The sequence below is a fragment of the Thalassophryne amazonica genome, chromosome 23, assembly GCF_902500255.1.
Source record: "Thalassophryne amazonica chromosome 23, fThaAma1.1, whole genome shotgun sequence".
NCBI lineage: Eukaryota > Metazoa > Chordata > Actinopteri > Batrachoidiformes > Batrachoididae > Thalassophryne > Thalassophryne amazonica.
In genome coordinates this window covers 26,850,730-26,874,013 of record NC_047125.1, presented here as the reverse complement: position 1 = coordinate 26,874,013, position 23,284 = coordinate 26,850,730, and the positions used below count along the sequence as shown (strand labels likewise).

The 23,284-nt window shown below is 39.7% G+C and overlaps 1 protein-coding gene across 2 annotated transcripts; it reads right to left on the bottom strand.

The window, feature by feature from the left end:
- Positions 1-773: 773 nt before the first annotated feature.
- cfi (complement factor I) lies at positions 774-22,908 on the bottom strand. Of its 2 annotated transcripts, XM_034164242.1 has the most exons (14): positions 22,706-22,908; positions 22,441-22,634; positions 16,227-16,334; positions 15,983-16,108; positions 13,991-14,047; positions 13,877-13,924; positions 13,766-13,786; positions 10,976-11,118; positions 6,933-7,036; positions 3,692-3,796; positions 3,431-3,606; positions 3,190-3,291; positions 2,961-3,109; positions 774-1,077 (listed from the first exon to the last, which is right to left on the bottom strand). In XM_034164242.1, exons 1-14 carry the CDS (start codon positions 22,819-22,821, stop codon positions 1,009-1,011), a joined length of 1,518 nt encoding a protein of 505 aa, XP_034020133.1. In that variant the 5' UTR covers positions 22,822-22,908; the 3' UTR covers positions 774-1,008. The 2 variants fall into 2 exon arrangements, with proteins under 2 accessions (XP_034020133.1, XP_034020134.1); XM_034164243.1 differs by lacking the exon at positions 13,991-14,047 and having other exon boundaries at positions 22,706-22,899.
- Between the last annotated feature and the right edge of the window lie 376 nt (positions 22,909-23,284).

Sequence of the window (23,284 nt, the reverse complement as noted above, 5' to 3'; positions counted from 1 at the left end):
ATTGTTGGACTCTGCCACGATTGTCCCTTGTCACTAATCCTATTTGACTTTCACAAACAGTATTTCAAGGCATAGTCAGGAATTAGAGGATGTCCAGTATAATGACCTCAAAATCTTTTTGTGGATGATGTAGTTCTGCTGAGCCTGTTGGAAAAGGGTGGATTTCCCCCTCTAGCTCAGGACAGAGTTATTGCCCCAAGTGGAGGAGTTTAAGTATCTCAGGGTGTTGTTCATGAGTGGGGGTAAGATCGCACGTGAGCTCTACAGACTGGTCGTAGTAGAATCTGAGGTCTTGTGCACACTGTACCCGACTGTTGTGAAAAATATCTGAGCCAGCTGGCAAGGCTCTTGATTCATGCTCCTGTCCTCCCCTCTGATCATAAACATTGGGTTATGACTCGGGGAACGAGGTCACGGACATAAGAGCAAGATGATTCCTCCATCGCAGATCTGGTCTTGCATTCAGTGACAGGGCGAGAAGCTCAAATATCTGGAATGGACTGAGGACAGCTGCTGCCGCTTCTTCGCATTGAAAGGAGCCAGCTGAGGAGGTTCAAGCATCTGGTAAAGATGCTGCTCCTGAGGGAAGGTCCTCCAGGCACATCCAACTGGGAAGAGGCCTGGTGTGCTAAATCCACACCCATTGCTTCACAGTTGACTGGAACAGAAAAAGAATGTTTAAAAAAAAAAAAAAAAAAAAGTCTCACGACGCCCACATGACTTTAATCCATTACACAGTTACATGGTAAAAAAAAAAAAAAAATACTTGCAGTGAAGTTTTGTTTATAAATGGGAAAACAACACTTCCTTCTGACTTATCAAATTACAAATTTTATTCCCAGGAAAGAAAATTCTGGTCACTAAGCTGTAGTCAAGATGAAATGTGACTCAAAATTTATACACATGGACAGAATAACTGGTTTGTTTATATATATATATATATATTTTTTTTTTAAATGAATCCAGCGTACTATAGATGAAGTGCGGCTACAGAAGTATTTTGTGTTGTCAGGCGTTGAACTTGGTGACCATATCCCAACCAGTGTGAGATCTGATCCACTCAAAGTAATGAGCAACCTGAAAAACAGAAGGAAAAAAATTACATAACATACTTAATCACTACATTTTACATTTTATTTTTGATGCATTGTACTAATGTACTGTCATGTAACCTTACTGTATACATTCTGTGAACTTTGTACAATATATACACACATACTGCAAAAATGGAAAGTTGATATCACTAATAATTTAGGAGAAATCAGGAATTTTAGTTAATCACTAAACAATGGATATTTCACTGCAATATCCATTGTTTTAAATGTTATTGTGGTTCATGTTAGTGTAATGGTTTTGTTAGTGTTATTGATTTATTGCGTATTTGTAGCTCAGTTGGTTTAGTTAAGTCTCATGTTGCTCTTACCATGAATGACTTAAGGTCCGTGTTGGTACCATGAGTGAAATGTGTAGTGTTTTTAATGTCTTCTGCCACTGTCTGTCAAATTAAAAGCACCTGCTTACAGCAGCTGTGCATATGGGTATGTGTGTAAACAACTTTGATCACAGAGAAACTGTGGACAGCTGACATTTGCCATGTATCTTTGGTCAAGGATGAACACTGTAAAAATGGAACAATGGATGTTGCTGACTACTTTCTGAACTCACACGCCAGCAAGGGGCAGTAAGTCATCTTTTATATTAAAGGCCTGAGTGTGGTGAGTGATTTTAAGTTCAAAGTAAGAACATAATTGTAAATACGTTTAAAAAAAAAAATACATGAATGATACAAAAATGAGGTCCAAAATGTGGTCCATTTAAAACTCAAATGACAGAAGTAGAAATAAAATAACCATAATAATGGTGTGTGTATATGATAACAAGAACCTAAACAATTTATAAATACATTAAGACACTAAATTAACATTAAAATTACATAACATGAGATACAAGGGTCGATTTCTTCTTCTAAAAATTGTTGAGGTCTAAAGTTTTAAAAGCATTCTGGACTCGCATTCCAACTCATTATACAACCTTTACTTAATTTATTACCACAAAAATGACAGCTATCTAGGTAGGTGACATTTTTTGAGGGTGCACAGCTGTTTGTCTTTTGTGCATTCTGCTGCACGCAGGTGCTTTTAATTTGACAAACAGAGACACTGGTAGAAGACATTAAAACACTACACAATTAACTCACGGTACCAACTTAACACTTAACTCACTCATGATGACAACAACATAACACTTATCTAAACTGACTAAATCAACTGAACTACACAAACACAAACACTAACATTGTTAAATTAACATTAACCACATTAACATTCAAAACCCCAAATTTCATTAGTACATTACAGCACAGCATCCATTGTTTGGTTTACTAAAATTGCTAGTTTCTCCAAAAATTTGTCCTATCATCTTCCCATTTTTACAGCGTTCATCCTTGACCCAAAATACATAAGCATACCAAATGGAAAATGTCAGCGCTCCCTGATTTTTGTGTGATTGAAGCCATGCACATGCACGCACACAGAGGCCACATGGCTATTACAATATAGATGTGTGGGTGTTTGGTTTTTACATCCATTTTGCATATGTATGTTTATTTACATTTTAAAAAATATATCTGTCATCAACTTTCTGCTGCTCATCTAGGTCTGGTTTGCGGAACATGCAGTCAACCAAGCAGCTCATCTCACACTTCCTTGTCTTCTTCTAAATCCTGTAACTCTTTCTGGGAAATCAAGAGGTATTCCAAATCCTGCTGGGAGATACATTACAATCCCTACAGCGTATCCTTGGTCTTCCCCAGGGCCTCCTCCCAGTTGGACATGCCTGGAAGACCTCCTTAGGTCCTCCGTATCTCTACTCTGAGTTCCTCCTGGATGTTCAAGCTTCTCACCCTGTCCCTGAGTGTAAATCCATATATGAGACTTGAATGTTTGTATACTTATTAATACCTCAGTATAAACTCCAGGGAATCCAGCCTCGCCACACCTCCCGCCCCAGCTGACAATGCCCCACAGGTAGGACACACCCAGTTCGTCCTCACACACCAGAGGACCTCCACTGTCTCCTTGACAGGAGTCCACACTGCCGTCCAGATCACCTGCATAGACAGAAGAACCCAAAATGCTCCATAAAACAGCCTCAGTGTGAAGACGTCCTGCCCAAATAGAGTACACCCACCTGCACACATCATCCCCGGTTTGATGCGTTCCTTGTAGAACCTTTCACACTCTACTATCAGGGAGACATTTGCCCAAAGCAACACCTGAGACAGCTTACCGGCTGCACAGAAAGAGAATTTTCACCAGTTTGATTCCTTTATTCTTTAACTTCCTGACCTTCACAACCAATGAAACAAACAGAACATGTACTGCGAGAAGTAGAGGGCACAGCGGCGGACTTGCCACTCAATGCAGCCTACCTGCAGTTCGTCCCCAACCAGAGATGCTGCAGGTGTGGTTAGGTTGGAAGAGGTGAGTGGTCCAGGGAACACAGACGGCGGTGATGGCCGGGTTTTCCTCAAAGCATTCCTCCTTGTAAGGAAGCTTCTTCAGCTGAATCAGAGCGATGTCATTCTCGTATGTTTTTGCTTTATACCTGCAATGAGATATAGAAAAAGATTTCTCACAAAAAAGGCCAATACTGCAAACTTCGATGAGGTATTGTTTCATGGATAAATTACCCAGGGTGGATATGAATGGCTTCAACAGGAACGATATCGGTTGTGTTCTGTGCTCTGGACTTTCTCCAGAGAGAAAACTTCACCCTGAACGCTGATGGCTTGGGTCTGTAATAGAAACATTAAAAAGCTAATCACTGGAGGGAAATGAAGGAATCTGTTCCTTAATATGAAAAGGGAACTAAGGCAATGTGTGGTTTTTCAGGAAGAACTTAGGAGGTGGGCAAGAGTAACACTACAGAGTTATCATGAAGACTTTCTGGAAAGTTGGTGGTTAAAAACAGTTGGGAATCAACAGGAACTAAGATATCCCAAAGATATCTCGTAACAAAGACATCTCGTAATGGTCTTAGATTACTGATTTCACTCCAAGTCTCACAACCATACAGTACGGAAACAACAAGACCCTAAAGACTTGGACCCTTGTCCTCTTGTCAAGGTATCATCATCATCACTAAACAACTCTGGCCAGTGAAATCATGGTGCCATAAGATCTTCCCAGGCACTTCTCAGTTTAAAAGGACAAGGATCCAAAGACAAAATACTTCACTGCTGAGATAAGTGAATGTCTCTACAAGTTCAATACTGTCATCACATAGAGATACACTTCGGAAAGCCAAGTCCAGGAAGTCATTAAAATCATAAGCCCATATACTCTGAGTCCTGTCCAAAAGCAATCTAAGCTAGAACTAAAGCATAACGGTACTGCATTCAGGCATTAAAGTTCTCTGTTGCTGTGATGGATTTCCATTAATTGAGCTGCCAAAAGGCAGGGTACTCACTGACGCAAAATCAAGGGTGGACAGAAGATATAAAATTTATCGGATCCCGCGGGAAACATGCATGCTGCATTCAAAAATCAATTTTCAGAATAGCATCTCGGTTTTGTTTTTTCTCCTGGCAGCAAGTCTCTTGCGTCTGTTCCTCTGTGTCCTGTCTGTGCTCAACTTTATCTAAATTCCTGGTCTGTTAGTAAAGCTTAGGACTAGCAGGCAAAGATCACCTTAGTATTTCTCTGCTTTGCTGTTGATTTAATGCTGATGAATTGTACCTTAAGGGCTACCGCATGCTGGGTAATCGGGAGAGTCGGGAGTTTTCCCGGTGGGCTGGTCCAACCTGGGGCCGTTGTGACGGGGTGTTAATATATGCATACATATATGACCACCACTGTTAGGCTACACAGCAAGACACTTGGGCTGCTGTATCTTAAAGAGAAGACATTAAGTGTTATAAATGTTTTACAATCATAAAAATTCACAAGAAAATAACTTAAGACTGCTTCTTTTGCAATGCTGTTATCTTTTCTAAAGCCTAAGGTAGGGACATACATTACACGTTTAACACCCCTATGCATTCATTACAGTTAGTTCAGTCCAGTCAAGCCCTGTGCGCTCAGATGGGACTTGCGCTACTAGCAAGTATAGGAGGAGTGTCCCGTGAGTGAAAAGATGGACAGAAAAAAGCCAGGTGGAGCTGAAAAAGCTCGATTAAGAAAAAGAAAAGCTTTGGAGGAAGATGCTGCCAAGTGTGCAAAGCTCAGATATTTTTTTCAAGAAGACAGAGCGAAGAGGGAAATGGTAAATAGGACCGGGCATAACAGGCTACATGCCTGTTGATGGCAGGATGTCAGCCGTATCAACATTTGTAGTTCAGTACCACCTCTTCCAGCTACTTACAGACTTCACTGACTTAAGCTGGGCAGACACTGTACGATATTTTCAATCGTTGTACTTGGCTCCAGCTCAAACTGTGCGACAAAACCGCAGGGTTTAAAAAGTTCAGAGCGCACGATTCATGTTCTCACACTGTACGGCCCGATGCTCTGATGCGATCTGACTGCTCACGTACGTTCAAAAATAACATGTTGGACTTGTGTTTCCAGAAGCAAAACATAACAGAAGCTTTTTTTTTTTTCTTTTTAAAAAAAATTTATTTCATGCCTATCAGCGCGCACAGTGAGTGAAATCAGGTGGGGGGAGACTGAACGCATATGTGCGCGCGTTCCCCATCGGGAGGTGTGGTTGTGAGATGTTAAACGCAGCTCGTTACTCCATGTAGACTGCACGACGCAGGATGCACGATTAAGCTGGAACTCGGCGCGATCCAAAAAAAATTCTTGCACGAGTGAAAAATCAGCTGAAAAAGGGCGAAAAATCGCACAGTGCAGCGTGCTGCACTGGTGAGTTAATACCGTTCTTGTTTTAACTAACTTTTAATTTCTGTTGTAAGCCACCCAATTTTCACAGTCAGTCAGCACATAAATGCTGGATTTAAATGCCACAGCAGAACTCTTATTATCCCTGTGCGCTGGCGGTTTGTGGGCCGGTTGGATATGAAACTCCTGGCTGAAAAATGTCCCCAGCACGCCCCTGCTTAAGGGTAGTTTTTCCGGCCGACTGATTCTGCTCTTTTTCTCTCTGTCCGAGGTGCAGATGGCGTCGGTCTGGTCTACTTGAGGTTTCTTCCTCATTATCATCAGAGGGAGTTTTTCCTTACCACTGTTGTCTGTGTGCTTGCTCAGTGGGGTTGGCAAGGTTAGACTTTACTCATGTGAAGCGCCTTGAAGCAGAATTGTTGTGATTTGGTGCTATACAAATAAAATAAATTGAACTGAAATTGTGTTTGAGTGTCTTAGTGTGGTGGCGACAAACATTTTTAAGCTCGTCTTTTCTTTCAAAGTCTGCTCTGACTGTCTCTGAGTGTCCTCACTGTGGTTAAACCAAAAATGCAGCTGAAGACCCGCAACACATTAACAACAAATACTGATGGACATAAAACAGGGTGGTGTGTGTGTGTGTCCGTCCCCCTCCACTACACCCCTTGATTAAAAGGTCCACTTTTGAAGACATTTTTCATACTACTACTACTTATTATAATATTTTTTTTTTCATTACTGGGTCTGTTTGGGGTTCTAGCTTTAAAATGAGGTTAGTTAGGATGAGGGAAGCCAAAAATATGAAAATGATTATGGGTCTTGTGGTTAATAATCTTATCAAACATGTAAGTTGTGATGTCAATTTTGGATAAAAGGCAAAGAAAAGGTGAAAATGTGCAAAAGAAAATACAAATACACTTTAAGCAGTACAACTAAATGGGAGGTTATCATAGTCATCCGCCTTGTTTTACCTTAAATTCTTGGACACGATCGCAAAAGGGTTTATAAAAAGATAGACGTGAACAACTTACTTACAGTACTACAAATACTGCATTTACGACTACTGACAATCCTACACACAAGTCCTACCTGACACAGTGGGCAGCTGTGACAACCCAACAGCCTCCAATATACGCTCCTCCACAGTCCAGTTTCTTGTATTCCTCCAATGCCACCTGCCACTGGATCTGAGTCTGCACAGAAACACAAAATATATATATATATAATCTTTCTTATGAGGTTTAAAATATTTTCTGGTATCCGTTTTACATCTCTTGAGGCTGTGTTGATGAAAACATAAATTATGAGAAAGTCACATCAAGGGCGTTTATCCTCACAGTCCCGTGAACCAGGCATGCTGGGAGTTTTTAGGCGTGTTGCCTTTTTGCAAGTTGAGGTTGTTGCTATTGTTGGTGTCGAGCTAATCAAATTTAACACCATAAATGTGAGGTTTATAATATATTTTCCTCACAAATGAGCCCAGCACATTCACGTTCCAAGCTAACTAGCTGAGCTAGCTGTCTACTCAACTATGGTATTACTGGTTAGGCTAACTCACTAACTTGGTTGCTGTTCAGGTAAAAAGTTACTTAAAATCAACTTAAACTCTAAAGTTAAAAGTCTAAAGTTAACTTGATCTGTTTAGAACAGTTTAATCTACTTGAGGTTACATTATGACATTGCTAGCTTGTGTGTTTCAGCTAAAGTGACGTTTTTCACATGTTTAATGAGGTGTAACCACAACCCTTCATTTTAATAGAAATGAAAATGTATTTTAATCTAAATGTTGAAAAAAATAACAGTTTACAATCATTGCCTGGACTCGCCCCCCAGTCTGAGACCTTTACCACTAGAGTGCGCTGCAATCAACTGGAAAAGGTATCTTGCTTCTTCAACCATAACTGTAAGCATTATAGTTGTTTTGGTTTTAATTTTGAGAAAAAAAAAATTTTTGTCCTCCAAGTCTGGTGTATTTTGGCAAGGATGAGGTCACAATGTTGACGTTGGAGCTCTTGGCCAATCAGCACATGATCAGATTTAGAAATCTATGGCTATCTCACAGTTGATAAATACAACCCCTGGCAAAAATTATGGAATCACTGGCCTCAGATAATGTTCATTCAGTTGTTTAATTTTGTAGAAAAAAAGCAGATCACAGACATGACACAAAACTAAAGTCATTTCAAATGGCAACTTTCTGGCTTTAAGAAACACTATAAGAAATCAAGAAAAAAAGATTGTGACAGTCAGTAACGGTTACTTTTTTAGACCAAGCAGAGGAAAAAATATGGAATCACTCAATTCTGAGGAATAAATTATGGAGTCACCCTGTAAATTTTCATCCCCCAAACTAACACCTGCATCAAATCAGATCTGCTCGTTGACATTGACCCTATGTGTCTTTTTGCAAGGAATGTTTTCACAGTTTTTGCTCTATGGCAAGATGCATTATCATCTTGAAAAATGATTTCATCATCCCCAAACATCCTTTCAATTGTCCAAAATATCAACGTAAACTTGTGCATTTATTGATGATGTAATGACAGCCATCTCCCCAGTGCCTTTACCTGACATGCAGCCCCATATCATCAATGACTGTAGAAATTTACATGTTCTCTTCAGGCAGTCATCTTTATAAATCTCATTGGAACGGCACCAAACAAAAGTTCCAGCATCATCACCTTGCCCAATGCAGATTCGAGATTCATCACTGAATATGACTTTCATCCAGTCATCCACGATTGCTTTTCCTTAGCCCATTGTAACCTTGTTTTTTTCTGTTTAGGTGTTAATGATGCCTTTCGTTTAGCTTTTCTGTATGTAAATCCCATTTCCTTTAGGCGGTTTCTTACAGTTCGGTCACAGACGTTGACTCCAGTTTCCTCCCATTCGTTCCTCATTTGTTTTGTTGTGCATTTTTCGATTTTTGAGACATATTGCTTTAAGTTTTCTGTCTTGACGCTTTGATGTCTTCCTTGGTCTACCAGTATGTTTGCCTTTAACAACCTTCCCATGTTGTTTGTATTTGGTCCAGAGTTTAGACACAGCTGACTGTGAACAACCAACATCTTTTGCAACATTGCGTGATGATTTACCCTCTTTTAAGAGTTTGATAATCCTCTCCTTTGTTTCAATTGACATCTGTCGTGTTGGAGCCATGATTCATGTCAGTCCACTTGGTGCAACAGCTCTCCAAGGTGTGATCCCTCCTTTTTAGATGCAGACTAATGAGCAGATCTGATTTGATGCAGGTGTTAGTTTTTGGGATGAAAATTTACAGGGTGATTCCATAATTTTTTCCTCAGAATTGAGTGATTCCATATTTTTTTCCTCTGCTTGGTCTAAAAAAGTAACCGTTACTGACTGCCACAATCTTTGTTTCTTGATTTCTTATAGCAGTGATTCTCAACCGGGGTGCCGCGGCACCCTAGGGTGCCGTGATCGATCGTCAGGGGTGCCGTGGGTATTTTTCATATTCGCGATTATTTTTCATATTCGCGATTACCGTGAATTATTTATTTTATCCATAAAGCATAAAACGACTCAGAATCTGATGTCAAACGTGCTGCAGCCTCGCTCTCGTCTTAAGGCGGGACAATAACAAGGAGGCTGACGGCCGATTAAAACAGTGCCGTCTCCTTCAAAAGCCGTCTAAAATGCGGAGCTGTCGGTGTGTGTGTGTGTGTGTGTGTGTGTGTGTATGTGCCTGTGTGCGCGCACGCGGCGTTAACAGGCTACAGGCTGCAGACTGCGAGGGAGGGGGGGTGGGTGAGGGAGATTCCTGAATGCAGGCGCGACACGTTCAGTGCGCAGCGAGCAGAGAGAGGATTTTAACCCAAGTAAACATGTTAACGGAAACGTGGAGCTGCTTTTACTTCTCTCTGAACTTTCTCTAAAGGTGTGATTCTGCCGTTACTGTCCTGTTCACACCATGTGCGCGTCGTATGCTGAATTTATGAGATCATGAGATGAAATAAATGGTCAAATATCTTTAAAAACATATTTAAAAAATGAGAATATATAAATGAACTGAGCCACAAAAAAAAAAAAAAACAATGTTCAGACGCAGAGATCACAAAAAGCAGGTGAGAACTCTGAACTTTAACAGCTGTTATTTTCCAAAGGTATTTATTTGTTCAATCTTGAGCTTAATGCAGTGTTTAAGCACAAAACGTGACTGATGAGGAGAAACAATTTCAGAAATGCAACAGAAACAACCACAAATCAGAAAAAGTTGGGACTGTATGTAAAATGAAGATAAAAATAAAAATGTTGCACCATTCCCAGTTTCTCCACTCACAGAAGCCAAACGTTCTTCCAGAGTTGTGTAATTATACTACAATAGTAGAATATAAAGAAGGGAAAAAAAAGAAAAAAAAATAGACAATATATTCGTCAATCGCAATTATTTGTCTGACAATTAATCGTCTCCAGAAATTCCTAATCGTGACAGCCCTACTTGAGATCAGAGTGCAAAATGCTTGAGGATTTTCGAAATGTGGTGTTTTCTGTATCGATTTTCTATTGCGATAATTGCGTTTTGCGCAAAACCAGAGGTAATAGAATTATAATATTATTTTGGGTGGTGGTGTGCCGCAGGATTTTGTAAATATAAAAAAGGGTGCCGCGGCTCAAAAAAGGTTGAAAATCACTGTCTTATAGTGTTTCTTAAAGCCAGAAAGTTGCCATTTGAAATGACTTTAGTTTTGTGTCATGTTTGTGATCTGCTTTTTTTCTACAAAATTAAACAACTGAATGAACATCCTCCGAGGCCGGTGATTCCATAATTTTTGCCAGGGGTTGTATGTTTGGTTACAGACCGTCTGGTCAAAATGAGTGGGAGGGTCCATGTGATCAATACTATCCATTGACCCAAAAGTCAGTAGTTTCAACCTGACTTGTGATTGGGTGTTAGTGTCAAAGTGCACCAATATAAAACTCGACAAGACTGTCTACAGAGGTTACTCAAGAAAACATTTTGTTTCTTCCAAGAAATTTGTGAGAAACCAGGTCAGCCTTTTAAACACTACAACGCAAGTGTAGCTGGCCTCCTAAAAATTTGACATTTTGACAATGTTTCTGTGGAAGGGATTATTAAAAATAGTACTGCAATTCTTTTCTTTTTAACTTACTGGTTTGGCTGGGACTCCGCCCACCACTCTCTTGAAACGGCTGGTTCTCCCACGTTGCTCCTTTTCTTCCTCCTCCACTGTGGTTGCATTCGGAACCCCACAGTACACTTTGGACTCCAAGTAGACTCTGTTGAACCTCGTTTCTCCAAAAAACAAAAACAAACAAAAAAAAAAATACAAGAATTAAACAAAAACCCTTCTGGCAAATGCTGATTAATCACACATCCATCTTCAATGACTTATCCAAGATTGGGTCATGAGGGGAGGTGAGCTGGAGCCTATCTCAGCAGTCATAGGGCGTGAGGCGGGGTATACCCTGGACAAGACGCCAGTCTGTCGCAGGGCCACATAAAGACAATCAAACGCATTCACACCTGCGGACAATTAGTCTAGGACCTAGCTGAGACATGTATGCACCTCATTTGGGAGAGGACAGCTCAACTGTTCTAGAATAACACAACCCCATGAACAACTTGGGATATGTGCCAAAATCTCTATCTGGGACGAACAGCCCGGAAATGACCACGGCCTTTTTCGTCCTGAGTGTTACTTCAAATACAGCTGTATTTTCTAAACTGCAGCAGCTACAGATTTTCCAAGATATGCAAGATCTTCAGAAAGACCTGTACATGTTTGGGAGGGTCATGTACAATTCCTATTTTGATATTTTAAGAGAAAATGGCTAAAATAAGTGATTTTAAATCAGTTCTCAAAGTCCATGCAAGAATTTTTTTTTTGGACCAGTATTATCAAGGAATTCCCAATAGCCAATAATCCAACTTACAACACCACATTATTATTTCTTTTTCAAACACATAAACACAACAAAATCCAAATGGTTTGACATAATGTTTTCTAGCGGTTTTCTCTTAAGATATCAAAATTTGAAATTTTACACTCTTCTATGACCCTTCCAAACATGTACTTGTCATTCTGAACATATTGAATACCTTGTAAAATCTGTAGCTGCTGCAGTTTAGAAAATACATCTGTATTTCAAATAACACTCAGGACAAAAAGGGCATGGTCATTTTCAGGCTATCTGTCCAGGATAGAGATTTTGGCACATATCCCAAATTGTTCATTGGGGTCATATTAGTCTAGAACAGGGTGAAAGTATGGTGAACACCCAATTAGACTTTTATATGGTGAAAGTAAATTTAGGACCTCAATGTTTCTCTTCAGTTTAAAAAAAATAATCCCAACTGATTAATTTAACATGATGTACTATTCACATTGCATAATTTTTGAACGTTTCAGCAGCAATTTGGCAGCCTGAATACAGTACATTTACCCACTTTTGCGTTTTACCAGTGGCCCTTTGTCTTTTGTACACATTTTGTTTGACTCCTATGAGAACATATTTGCCTGGCAGTTATTTATTGTGCCCCCAGCCCTTCAGCAATGACCACTGCTTGACCTCCCAGCATGCACTGTGGCAGCAGCCATTTACTAGGGGAGCTACGACCATTACCTTTGCACCCCCGCCCCAGGACTAAACCAAACCAGCTGTTTTAGGTTCCTTACATGACCCCCAAAACACAATCAGGATGTTCCCAAAAATAAAAGCTGGCCTCAAGCCAGTTATCCAAGATGGCTTCCAAGATGGCCACCAAAATAGGGTTTTTCACTAAAACACCTTTAAACAACATATAAACAACTTAAATATCACAGAGATTCAATGATAAGGGTCTATTGGTGGCCATTTTGGACGCCATTTTGAATCTTAAACCCATGAATGAATTTAGTTTAGGCACAAATGAGTTTGCTCTGACCTACAATGGTCTTCCCTTTGAATCTATGTGATAGTTAAGTTGTTTACAAGGTTGGGTAGGATTACATGTATGTATGTACATACATTTGAATTACTTGTAATCTGATTACATTTCAATGTAATCCTACCCAACCATGGTTGTTTAAAGGTGTTTTAGTGAAAAACCCTATTTTAGAGGCCATCTTGATAACTGAGTTAGAAAAGCAGAGTTGGTAACAGTATGTCTTTTTTTTTTTTTTTTAAATACGCCAACAAAAATGGCCTGGAAGACAATTGATGAATATTTATTTTTTTAATTTTGACAATGATACATGCATACTCTCAATCCAATTAATCAAAAATAGCCTTTTTTGTAAAACAAATTTAGTTATATTTTAAAAAAGAAAAATCTCTGATAACACTAATAATTGGATTTATTTTTACTTTTAAAAGTAGTAAAAATGTTTAATTTTTTTTCCCCCACAAAAAATTACTTGGTTTATATAACTGAATATGTTTGAAACTGGTATTTCATGTTTATAATTTTTCCAGGTCACTGAAGCAGCCATTCCTCTTGCACTATTGGCTATGAAAGAGAAGTGTTTTTTTTTTTTACATTTGTTTTGATTTATAAAATGTATACATTTCTGAAATCTACAGAACAACAGCTTTCATTTGATATATTACACTTGTGTCTATTGTAATTTTTATTTTTAATTTCTCAGGGTCCACCATGGCGTTCACCCAACAGTTGAGTTATTCTCTCCTAAATGATGTGCATACATGTCGAAGGTAGGTCCGAGACTGAATTTAAAGTTTCAAATCCACCTAATCGCCATGTCTTTGGATATGGGAGAACGCCAGAGCACCCGGAGGGAACCCAGGCACACACAGGGAGAACAAGTGCACTCCTCACAGAAAGGCCATAGGTGGGGTTTGATCCCATGGCCTTCTCGCTGTGAGATACCAGTACTAACCACTAAGGCACTGTGCTGCCCAAATGCTTGTTATGACATCCAAACAAAAATACTACATACCTTTTTTGGGAGAGATGTATTCTGAAAAATAAAAAAATATATATATATATATGTTGCTGTTATCCTGCTTTTCATGTGTATAATGTGATTTTAATGTTGGTGATAACCTACCTGAGTTTTGGGGTTGTTGCTTTACTTCCCCGCCGCTTCTGGCAGCCACTGAAATCATAAAAACAATGAACATTTACAGTAAGCAAACCTTCAAATCACTGAATCATAACTTACGTGATTTTGTGTCAAATGTAAGGCTGGGGTGTTTGGCTTTGAGTTCTCTCTTATTGTCTGGCGAAAAAAAAAATCAAAAACAAACAAAACAGTTAGATTCCCATTTTCTTGGGCAACATGTAAAATGATCTGAAGATGTGCAAGATTTTTCAAAGTAAAACTGTAACTTTAAGTATTTTTTTAAGCACATTATAAATTCCGCTGTGCATAATGGTACACTCAGCTCGCTGTGCACTCAGCTCATGCTAACATAAGCTGGTTGGAACCAGAACTAGTAACGCTGCCTAGTTTTCATGCCAACATTTGCCAGTTAGCAAAGCATTTCATGGCGCCATTTATCATGGCATTATCTCATGCCAGTGAGTTTTCATTCTAAAGTTAGCCAGTTAGCATAGCATTTTGTCATGCCTGTTAGCATGGTGTTAAGTCACGCCAGAGTTTTCATTCTGATGTTAGTGATTTAGCATAGCATTATGTGACATCTGTTAGCAATGAGTTAGTCACACCAGCAAGTTTTCATGCTAACGTTAGCATTGTGTTATGTGACCGCAGCAACTTTATGAATCACTGTTTATTTTTTAAACAAATATTTATCATTTTTTCATCAAAAGACAAAACACTGGCACATCACTTAAAATGTGGAAAGATAATGAAAGTGCAATCAAAATACCTAAATATGCCACCACAAATATGTATTTTTAAGCACATTTCAACACTGTTCCTCATAATGAAGGCGCTCAGCTCATAACGTTAGCTGCTATGTCAGCACCTTAAAAATCACACCTAAAGCCAAGCTAGTAAAAGATTGTAACTTTATTAAAATAAGTAAACAGTGTTGCAACACTGACAGAATTTACTAATTATGAACTGCAACTGGGTTAAATATATATTTTTTAAAAAGGACACTGGAACAGTATTTTCCCCAATAACTGCTCTAAGGAAAGACTAATAATTCGACAAATTTTGCCAATTTAATGGCTGTTCCCATAAGAAGATTGAATTTATCGACTTGTATGTCATAAACAATGTGACTAAAGAAACCTACTAAAATACTTATTGTTATTTGGGAGATTTCATATCGTTCATTAATTTCACTGAATAAATTTTCTAAAATATGGTTTAGATACCCACGACCCGATCCCAGATAAGTGGTTGCAGATATACGTATGTATGTATTAAGTACCATATTTTTTCTTTAGGGAAATTTGGCTAGATTAGAGAGGCTTTATCCTTGGGACTGTAGTCTTAATTCCATCTTTATCCTTGAATAATACCCATCCAACCGGTTTGAGTTTGACCTGTCAGTGTCTTCCAATGTCATATGAGCATTACAACTGTGATATATTATTTTATATTAATATTTAAAAGTATGCATTGGCGCATCTTTAACCAAATGCTTGAAATAGCCATTTTAAATACCCCATACACAAACATTTTGACCTTGACTTTTAACCACATTTTTCTCACAATTGCATTACTTTGCCCTTGGCTAACCCTCAATCATTCTACCAAATGTGGTCCAAACTGCACCAAAAACACATACCAATATTCCACTGTTTCACAAGTACTAAAAATACCAATGCATTGAGTATGTCATTACAGTGTTTTGATTTTAAATAAGTGACTCCTTCAACATATGAGAACTTTTAAGAGCTTTTGTTTTTGTGCCAATAAATTTAATCCGCAAGTGGCAAATTGACCCCGAGACCCAGTTCCGGATAAGCGGTTGAAGATGAATGAGTGACAAATTGGATCCTGTTTGTGTGTTGCTCATTGGATAACACATTACAAATTTAAGGGATAATAGGATTTCACATTAAATACTGGTTTGTACCATCTTGACACAACTGGAGATAGTGTAGTTGTACCCAAACTAAACACAACCGACACACTCAATGGCGGAATAAACTAAAGGAGCATTATTGGCCTTTTAAAATGTAATTCTCAGTATTGGTGAATGAGATTTATTTTGAAAATATCAGTGTGTCTCACCATGTGTGGTGATGATGTTTGCTACTGATTCATCTCCACCATCCAGACAGTCCATTTGTCCATCACGGACTGTGTCTTTATGCACGCACACACCCGTCTTGCAGCGGAACGCCTCATTTCTGCATTCTAACACACAAAAGTGCACAATTACACACACACACACACACACACACACACACACACACACACACACATACTGTCAAACATTGTATGGTGGAGTTGCACAGATGTGCTGTTTCATTACTTTTGCAGCACATCTCATCACTGAAGTCGCCGCAATCGTCCACGCCGTTGCACGTCTGGTTCAGAGAGAGACACTTTCCGTTCACACACCTGAAGTTGCACTCTTTCTCTAAAACACACAAGTACACAATGTTCCATTAGAAAAGCCAACGGGCATCACACGGGACATAGAAGGTCAATTTTCAGTCCAAACTGTCCCTATCGGAGACTTCCTCAGTTAATTCCTCACCTTCACAGGGTTTGCGCAGAACCACCAGATCAGCTCTATGCCCAACCAATCTGAGGTTTAATCCTCCAGGTCAAGCAGACTGATCACACTGATTGATTATCAAATCAAATCAATTTTATTTATATAGCGCCAAATCACAACAAACAGTTGCCCCAAGGCTCCTTATATTGTAAGGCAAGGCCATACAATAATTACGGAAAAACCCCAACGGTCAAAACGACCCCCTGTGAGCAAGCACTTGGCAACAGTGGGAAGGAAAAACTCCCTTTTAACAGGAAGAAACCTCCAGCAGAACCAGGCTCAGGGAGGGGCAGTCTTCTGCTGGGACTGGTTGGGGCTGAGGGAGAGAACCAGGAAAAAGACATGCTGTGGAGGGGAGCAGAGATCAATCACTAATGATTAAATGCAGAGTGGTGCATACAGAGCAAAAAGAGAAAGAAACAGTGCATCATGGGAACCCACCAGCAGTCTAAGTCTATAGCAGCATAACTAAGGGATGGTTCAGGGTCACCTGATCCAGCCCTAACTATAAGCTTTAGCAAAAAGGAAAGTTTTAAGCCTAATCTTAAAAGTACAGAGGGTGTCTGTCTCCCTGATCCGAATTGAGAGCTGGTTCCACAGGAGAGGAGCATGAAAGCTGAAGGCTCTGCCTCCCATTCTACTCTTACAAACCCTAGGAACTACAAGTAAGCCTGCAGTCTGAGAGCGAAGCGCTCTATTGGGGTGATATGGTACTATGAGGTCCCTAAGATAAGATGGGACCTGATTATTCAAAACCTTATAAGTAAGAAGAAGAATTTTAAATTCTATTCTAGAATTAACAGGAAGCCAATGAAGAGAGGCCAATATGGGTGAGATATGCTCTCTTCTTCTAGTCCCCGTTAGTACTCTAGCTGCAGCATTTTGAATTAACTGAAGGCTTTTCAGGGAACTTTTAGGACAACCTGATAATAATGAATTACAATAGTCCAGCCTAGAGGAAATAAATGCATGAATTAGTTTTTCAGCATCACTCTGAGACAAGACCTTTCAAATTTTAGAGATATTGCGCAAATGCAAAAAAACAGTCCTACATATTTGTTTAATATGCGCATTGAATGACATATCCTGATCAAAAATGACTCCAAGATTTCTCACAGTATTACTAGAGGTCAGGGTAATGCCATCCAGAGTAAAGATCTGGTTAGACACCATGTTTCTAAGATTTTTGGGGCCAAGTACAATAACTTCAGTTTTATCTGAGTTTAAAAGCAGGAAATTAGAGGTCATCCATGTCTTTGTCTGTAAGACAATCCTGTAGTTTAGCTAATTGGTGTGTGTCCTCTGGCTTCATGGATAGATAAAGCTGGGTATCATCTGCGTAACAATGAAAATTTAAGCAATGCCGTCTAATAATACTGCCTAAGGGAAACATGTATAAAGTGAATAAAATTGGTCCTAGCACAGAACCTTGTGGAACTCCATTATTAACCTTAGTCTGTGAAGAAGATTCCCTATTTACATGAACAAATTGTAATCTATTAGATAAATATGATTCAAACCACCGCAGCGCAGTGCCTTTAATACCTATGGCATGCTCTAATCTCTGTAATAAAAGTTTATGGTCAACAGTATCAAAAGCAGCACTGAGGTCTAACAGAACAAGCACAGAGATGAGTCCACTGTCTGAGGCCATAAGAAGACCATTTGTAACCTTCACTAATGCTGTTTCTGTACTATGATGAATTCTAAAACCTGACAAACTCTTCAAATAGACCATTCCTCTGCAGATGATCAGTTAGCTGTTTTACAACTACCCTTTTAAGAATTTTTGAGAGAAAAGGAAGGTTGGAGATTGGCCTATAATTAGCTAAGATAGCTGGGTCAAGTGATGGCTTTTTAAGTAATGGTTTAATTACTGCCACCTTAAAAGCTTGTGGTACATAGCCAACTAATAAAGATAGATTGATCATATTTAAGATCGAAGCATTAATTAATGGTAGGGCTTCCTTGAGCAGCCTGGTAGGAATGGGGTCTAATAGACATGTTGATGGTTTGGAGGAAGTAACTAATGAAAATAACTCAGAACAATCGGAGAGAAAGAGTCTAACCAAATACCGGCATCACTGAAAGCAGCCAAAGATAACGATACGTCTTTGGGATGGTTATGAGTAATTTTTTCTCTAATAGTTAAAATTTTATTAGCAAAGAAAGTCATGAAGTCATTACTAGTTAAAGTTAAAGGAATACTCGGCTCAATAGAGCTCTGACTCTTTGTCAGCCTGGCTACAGTGCTGAAAAGAAACCTGAGGTTGTTCTTATTTTCTTCAATTAGTGATGAGTAGTAAGATGTCCTAGCTTTACGGAGAGCTTTTTTATAGAGCAACAGACTCTTTTTCCAGGCTAAGTGAAGATCTTCTAAATTAGTGAGACGCCATTTCCTCTCCAACTTACGGGTTATCTGCTTTAAGCTGCGAGTTTGTGAGTTATACCACGGAGTCAGGCACTTCTGATTTAAAGCTCTCATTTTCAGAGGAGCTACAGCATCCAAAGTTATCTTCAATGAGGATGTAAAACTACTGATGAGATACTCTATCTCACTTACAGAGTTTAGGTAGCTATTCTGCACTGTGTTGGTATATGGCATTAGAGAACATAAAGAAGGAATCATATCCTTAAACCTAGTTACAGCGCTTTCTGAAAGACTTCTAGTGTAATGAAACTTATTCCCCACTGCTGGGTAGTCCATCAGAGTAAATGTTATTAAGAAATGATCAGACAGAAGGGAGTTTTCAGGGAATACTGTTAAGTATTCAATTTCCATACCATAAGTCAGAACAAGATCTAAGATATGATTAAAGTGGTGGGTGGACTCATTTACATTTTGAGCAAAGCCAATTGAGTCTAATAATAGATTAAATGCAGTGTTGAGACTGTCATTCTCAGCATCTGTGTGGATGTTAAAATCGCCCACTATAATTATCTTATCTGAGTTAAGCACTAAGTCAGACAAAAGGTCCGAAAATTCACAGAGAAACTCACAGTAACGACCAGGTGGACGATAGATAACAAATAAAACTGGTTTTTGGGACTTCCAATTTGGATGGACAAGACTAAGAGTCAAACTTTCAAATGAATTAAAGCTCTGTCTGGGTTTTTGATTAATTAATGAGCTGGAATGGAAGATTGCTGCTAATCCTCCGCCTCGGCCCGTGCTACGAGTGTTCTGGCAGTTAGTGTGACTCGGGGGTGTTGACTCATTTAAGCTAACATTCATCCTGCTGTAACCAGGTTTCTGTAAGGCAGAAAATAATCAATATGTTGATCAATTATTATATCATTTACTAACAGGGACTTAGAAGAGAGAGACCTAATGTTTAATAGATGGTTCTCTCCCTCAGCCCCAACCAGTCCCAGCAGAAGACTGCCCCTCCCTGAGCCTGGTTCTGCTGGAGGTTTCTTCCTGTTAAAAGGGAGTTTTTCCTTCCCACTGTAGCCAAGTGCTTGCTCACAGGGGGTCGTTTTGACCGTTGGGGTTTACATAATTATTGTATGGCCTTGCCTTACAATATAAAGCGCCTTGGGGCAACTGTTTGTTGTGATTTGGCGCTATATAAAAAAAAAATTGATTGATTGATTGATTTAACTGTTTTAGTCTGTGGTGCAGTTGAAGGTGCTATATTATTTTTTCTTTTTGAATTTTTATGCTAAATAGATTTTTACTGGTTATTGGTGGTCTGGGAGCAGGCACCGTCTCTACGGGGATGGGGTAATGAGGGGATGGCAGGGGGAGAGAAGCTGCAGAGAGGTGTGTAAGACTACAACTCTGCTTCCTGGTCCCAACCCTGGATAGTCACGGTTTGGAGGATTTTTTACGAAAATTGGCCAGATTTCTAGAAATGAGAGCTGCTCCATCCAAAGTGGGATGGATGCCGTCTCTCCTAACAAGACCAGGTTTTCCCCAGAAGCTTTGCCAATTATCTATGAAGGCCACCTCATTTTTTGGACACCACTCAGACAGCCAGCAATTCAAGGAGAACATGCGGCTAAACATGTCACTCCCGGTCCGATTGGGGAGGGGCCCAGAGAAAACTACAGAGGTCCGACATTGTTTTTTGCAAAGTTACACACCGATTCAATGTTAATTTTAGTGACCTCCGATTGGCGTAACCGGGTGTCATTACTGCCGACGTGAATTACAATCTTACCAAATTTACGCTTAGCCTTAGCCAGCAGTTTCAAATTTCCTTCAATGTCGCCTGCTCTGGCCCCCGGAAGACAATTGACTATGGTTGCTGGTGTCGCTAACTTCACATTTCTCAAAATAGAGTCGCCAATAACCAGAGTTTGATCCTCGGTGGGTGTGTCGCCGAGTGGGGAAAAATGGTTAGAAATGTGAACGGGTTGGCGGTGTACACGGGGCTTCTGTTTAGGGCTACGCTTCCTCCTCACAGTCACCCAGTCGGCCTGCTTTCCCGGCTGCTCGAGATCTGCTGGAAGGGAACTAACGGCGGCTAAGCTACCTTGGTCCGCACCGACTACAGGGGCCTAGCTAGCTGTAGGATTTTCCACGGTGCGGAGCCGAGTCTCCAATTCGCCCAGCCTGGCCTCCAAAGCTACGAATAAGCTACACTTATTACAAGTACCATTACTGCTAAAGGAGGCCGAGGAATAACTAAACATTTCACACCCAGAGCAGAAAAGTGCAGGAGAGACAGGAGAAGCCGCCATGCTAAATCAGCTAAGAGCTAGTAGCTGCGCTAAGCTAGCGGATTCCTAAAAACACACAAAGTGAATAATGTGTAAATAATTTAGAGGTGATTCAGCAGAGGGAGTGCTTTAGTTAAGGCACGTGAAGATTACACTGTGAAACAAATCGTTATCTAGTTAACTAGATCAATCTAACTGCGCAGATTAAACAGCTAACAGATACAGCAAAACACCGCTGTGCTCCGGAACAGGAAGTGATACAATACCGCAGTGAGAGCCAACCACCAGTAGGAGGATTATATGGGCGGCAATTTGGGTGACCCATCAGAGAAATCTGAGAAGGAAGCCTCAGCCTACTGAAGGTACTGGAGGTCTTTGGTTTTGTGATTGTGCTAGTACGGGTAATCAACAGGACCTTTCCCAGTTTTGTTTGGAGTCGTCATCAAGTTTAGGCCAGAAAAGGTTCTCTGCAGCTCTGTTCCTAGTTAAGCCCTGGTCACACCAAATAATAAAGCCATGAATAATGAGCCATGTATGGATTTGTCAGAAATTTCAGTGAGTATTCGAATAATGATCATGAACATTGCGCAAACTATAAAAAAAACAAAAAAAAACTGCACGAGTCATTGCATCAGTGCACCACATCACAGCTCATCTGATTGATTAGATGTTAAGTCTATCATAAACATACTTTTACAACTGCTCATAAGAAGGAATGAACATGCAACTGTTTTACCAAGCCGTTACAATATAAACATTACAAATAATTACCTTTTAGACTGTTCCAAGTATGTTCTCCACCTCATGAACCGCACGATTGATTCCGGAAGCTCCGCTACAAAATAATTATTTTACATACACAGCGCCTAGTGCACAAAGCGGGTGGGATTGTACAACGAAGTGCGCAGCCAAAATAGCCTGTCCTGTCCTCGTAGCCTCCAGGTACATGGATAATGGCCTTTAACAGCCTCATCCTCACCACAAACATGCCTCTAACATACTTGTATTACCTCATACACAAACTGCCCCACGCGGTTTTTGTTAAACTTCTCGAAATTAGTGCCACGCACAGGGATGAGCCTCTTTAGCTGAATATTGTGCCTCTAAGAGCCACTATTCCCCCACGTTTGTTGAATAACTCGACTCATACCAAAATAAAAACCATGTTATTCATCGTTCATTATTCGGTGGGACCAGGGCTTTAGGTCTAAAACTCTAGACTTGTGATCCCAACCCCCCTGTTAGAGTTAGAGTTAGTCTGGCCCTGTGAAGGGTTTTAGAGTCACAACCTACTTACCTGCTGTTGCATTGTAGCACGTTGCCTTAGCAACCTTCGTGTTTCCAATCACAACCTTGTCAGAGATCTCACACTCCGCCAATGAATTTTCAAACCCTTCGCAGTGGATATTAACGCATTTGCCTTGGAAGAGTGTGTTGTCTTGGAGGGACTTCGAGTAATTGTACATCACAGTATCAGCTGACGTGGCGCCACTGGAAACAAGTACAGATAGTTTAGGTGTAATTCATAGATGATGGGACACTGTGTATATATGTGACCTCACAGGGCGTGTCTCTGCTCTTTGCACGCCACGTTGGCGGCAGCTATGTTCCACAGACTCTGACACACCAGCACATTCTCGCCTCCACCAGCACTTGCACTATCAGGAAGAAACAGCATCACCACTCCAGTGTCTGGGTCCACTGAACTTTTGAACTTTGGAAATTTAACTACAACACACACAAAAAAAATTACATTTTAAATACTGTAAAAACACTTTCAGCAGTTCTGCAGCGATTATTAGTCTATGAATAATCCTCAAATATTTTAGAATTTGCATGCAACTTATTTTATGACTGGTATGTTCTAATTTAGATTAAAGCAGATATCTTATATTGAAATATTAAGAGCTATAAAATGGTTGATGAAATATACAAAACAGCAATAATAATAATAGCATTTTCTATTGTAAATACAATTTGCTGCACACAAAATACATACAAAAAGGTAAATACAGCCATTTAATTCTTAAAATAAAAATAAAAAACAGGAAATACATAAAATACAAATTAAAACATTAAGATACAAATTTTTTTTTTACAAACTATTATGGATCGTAAGGAGTCTAGATTATCTAGTTAAA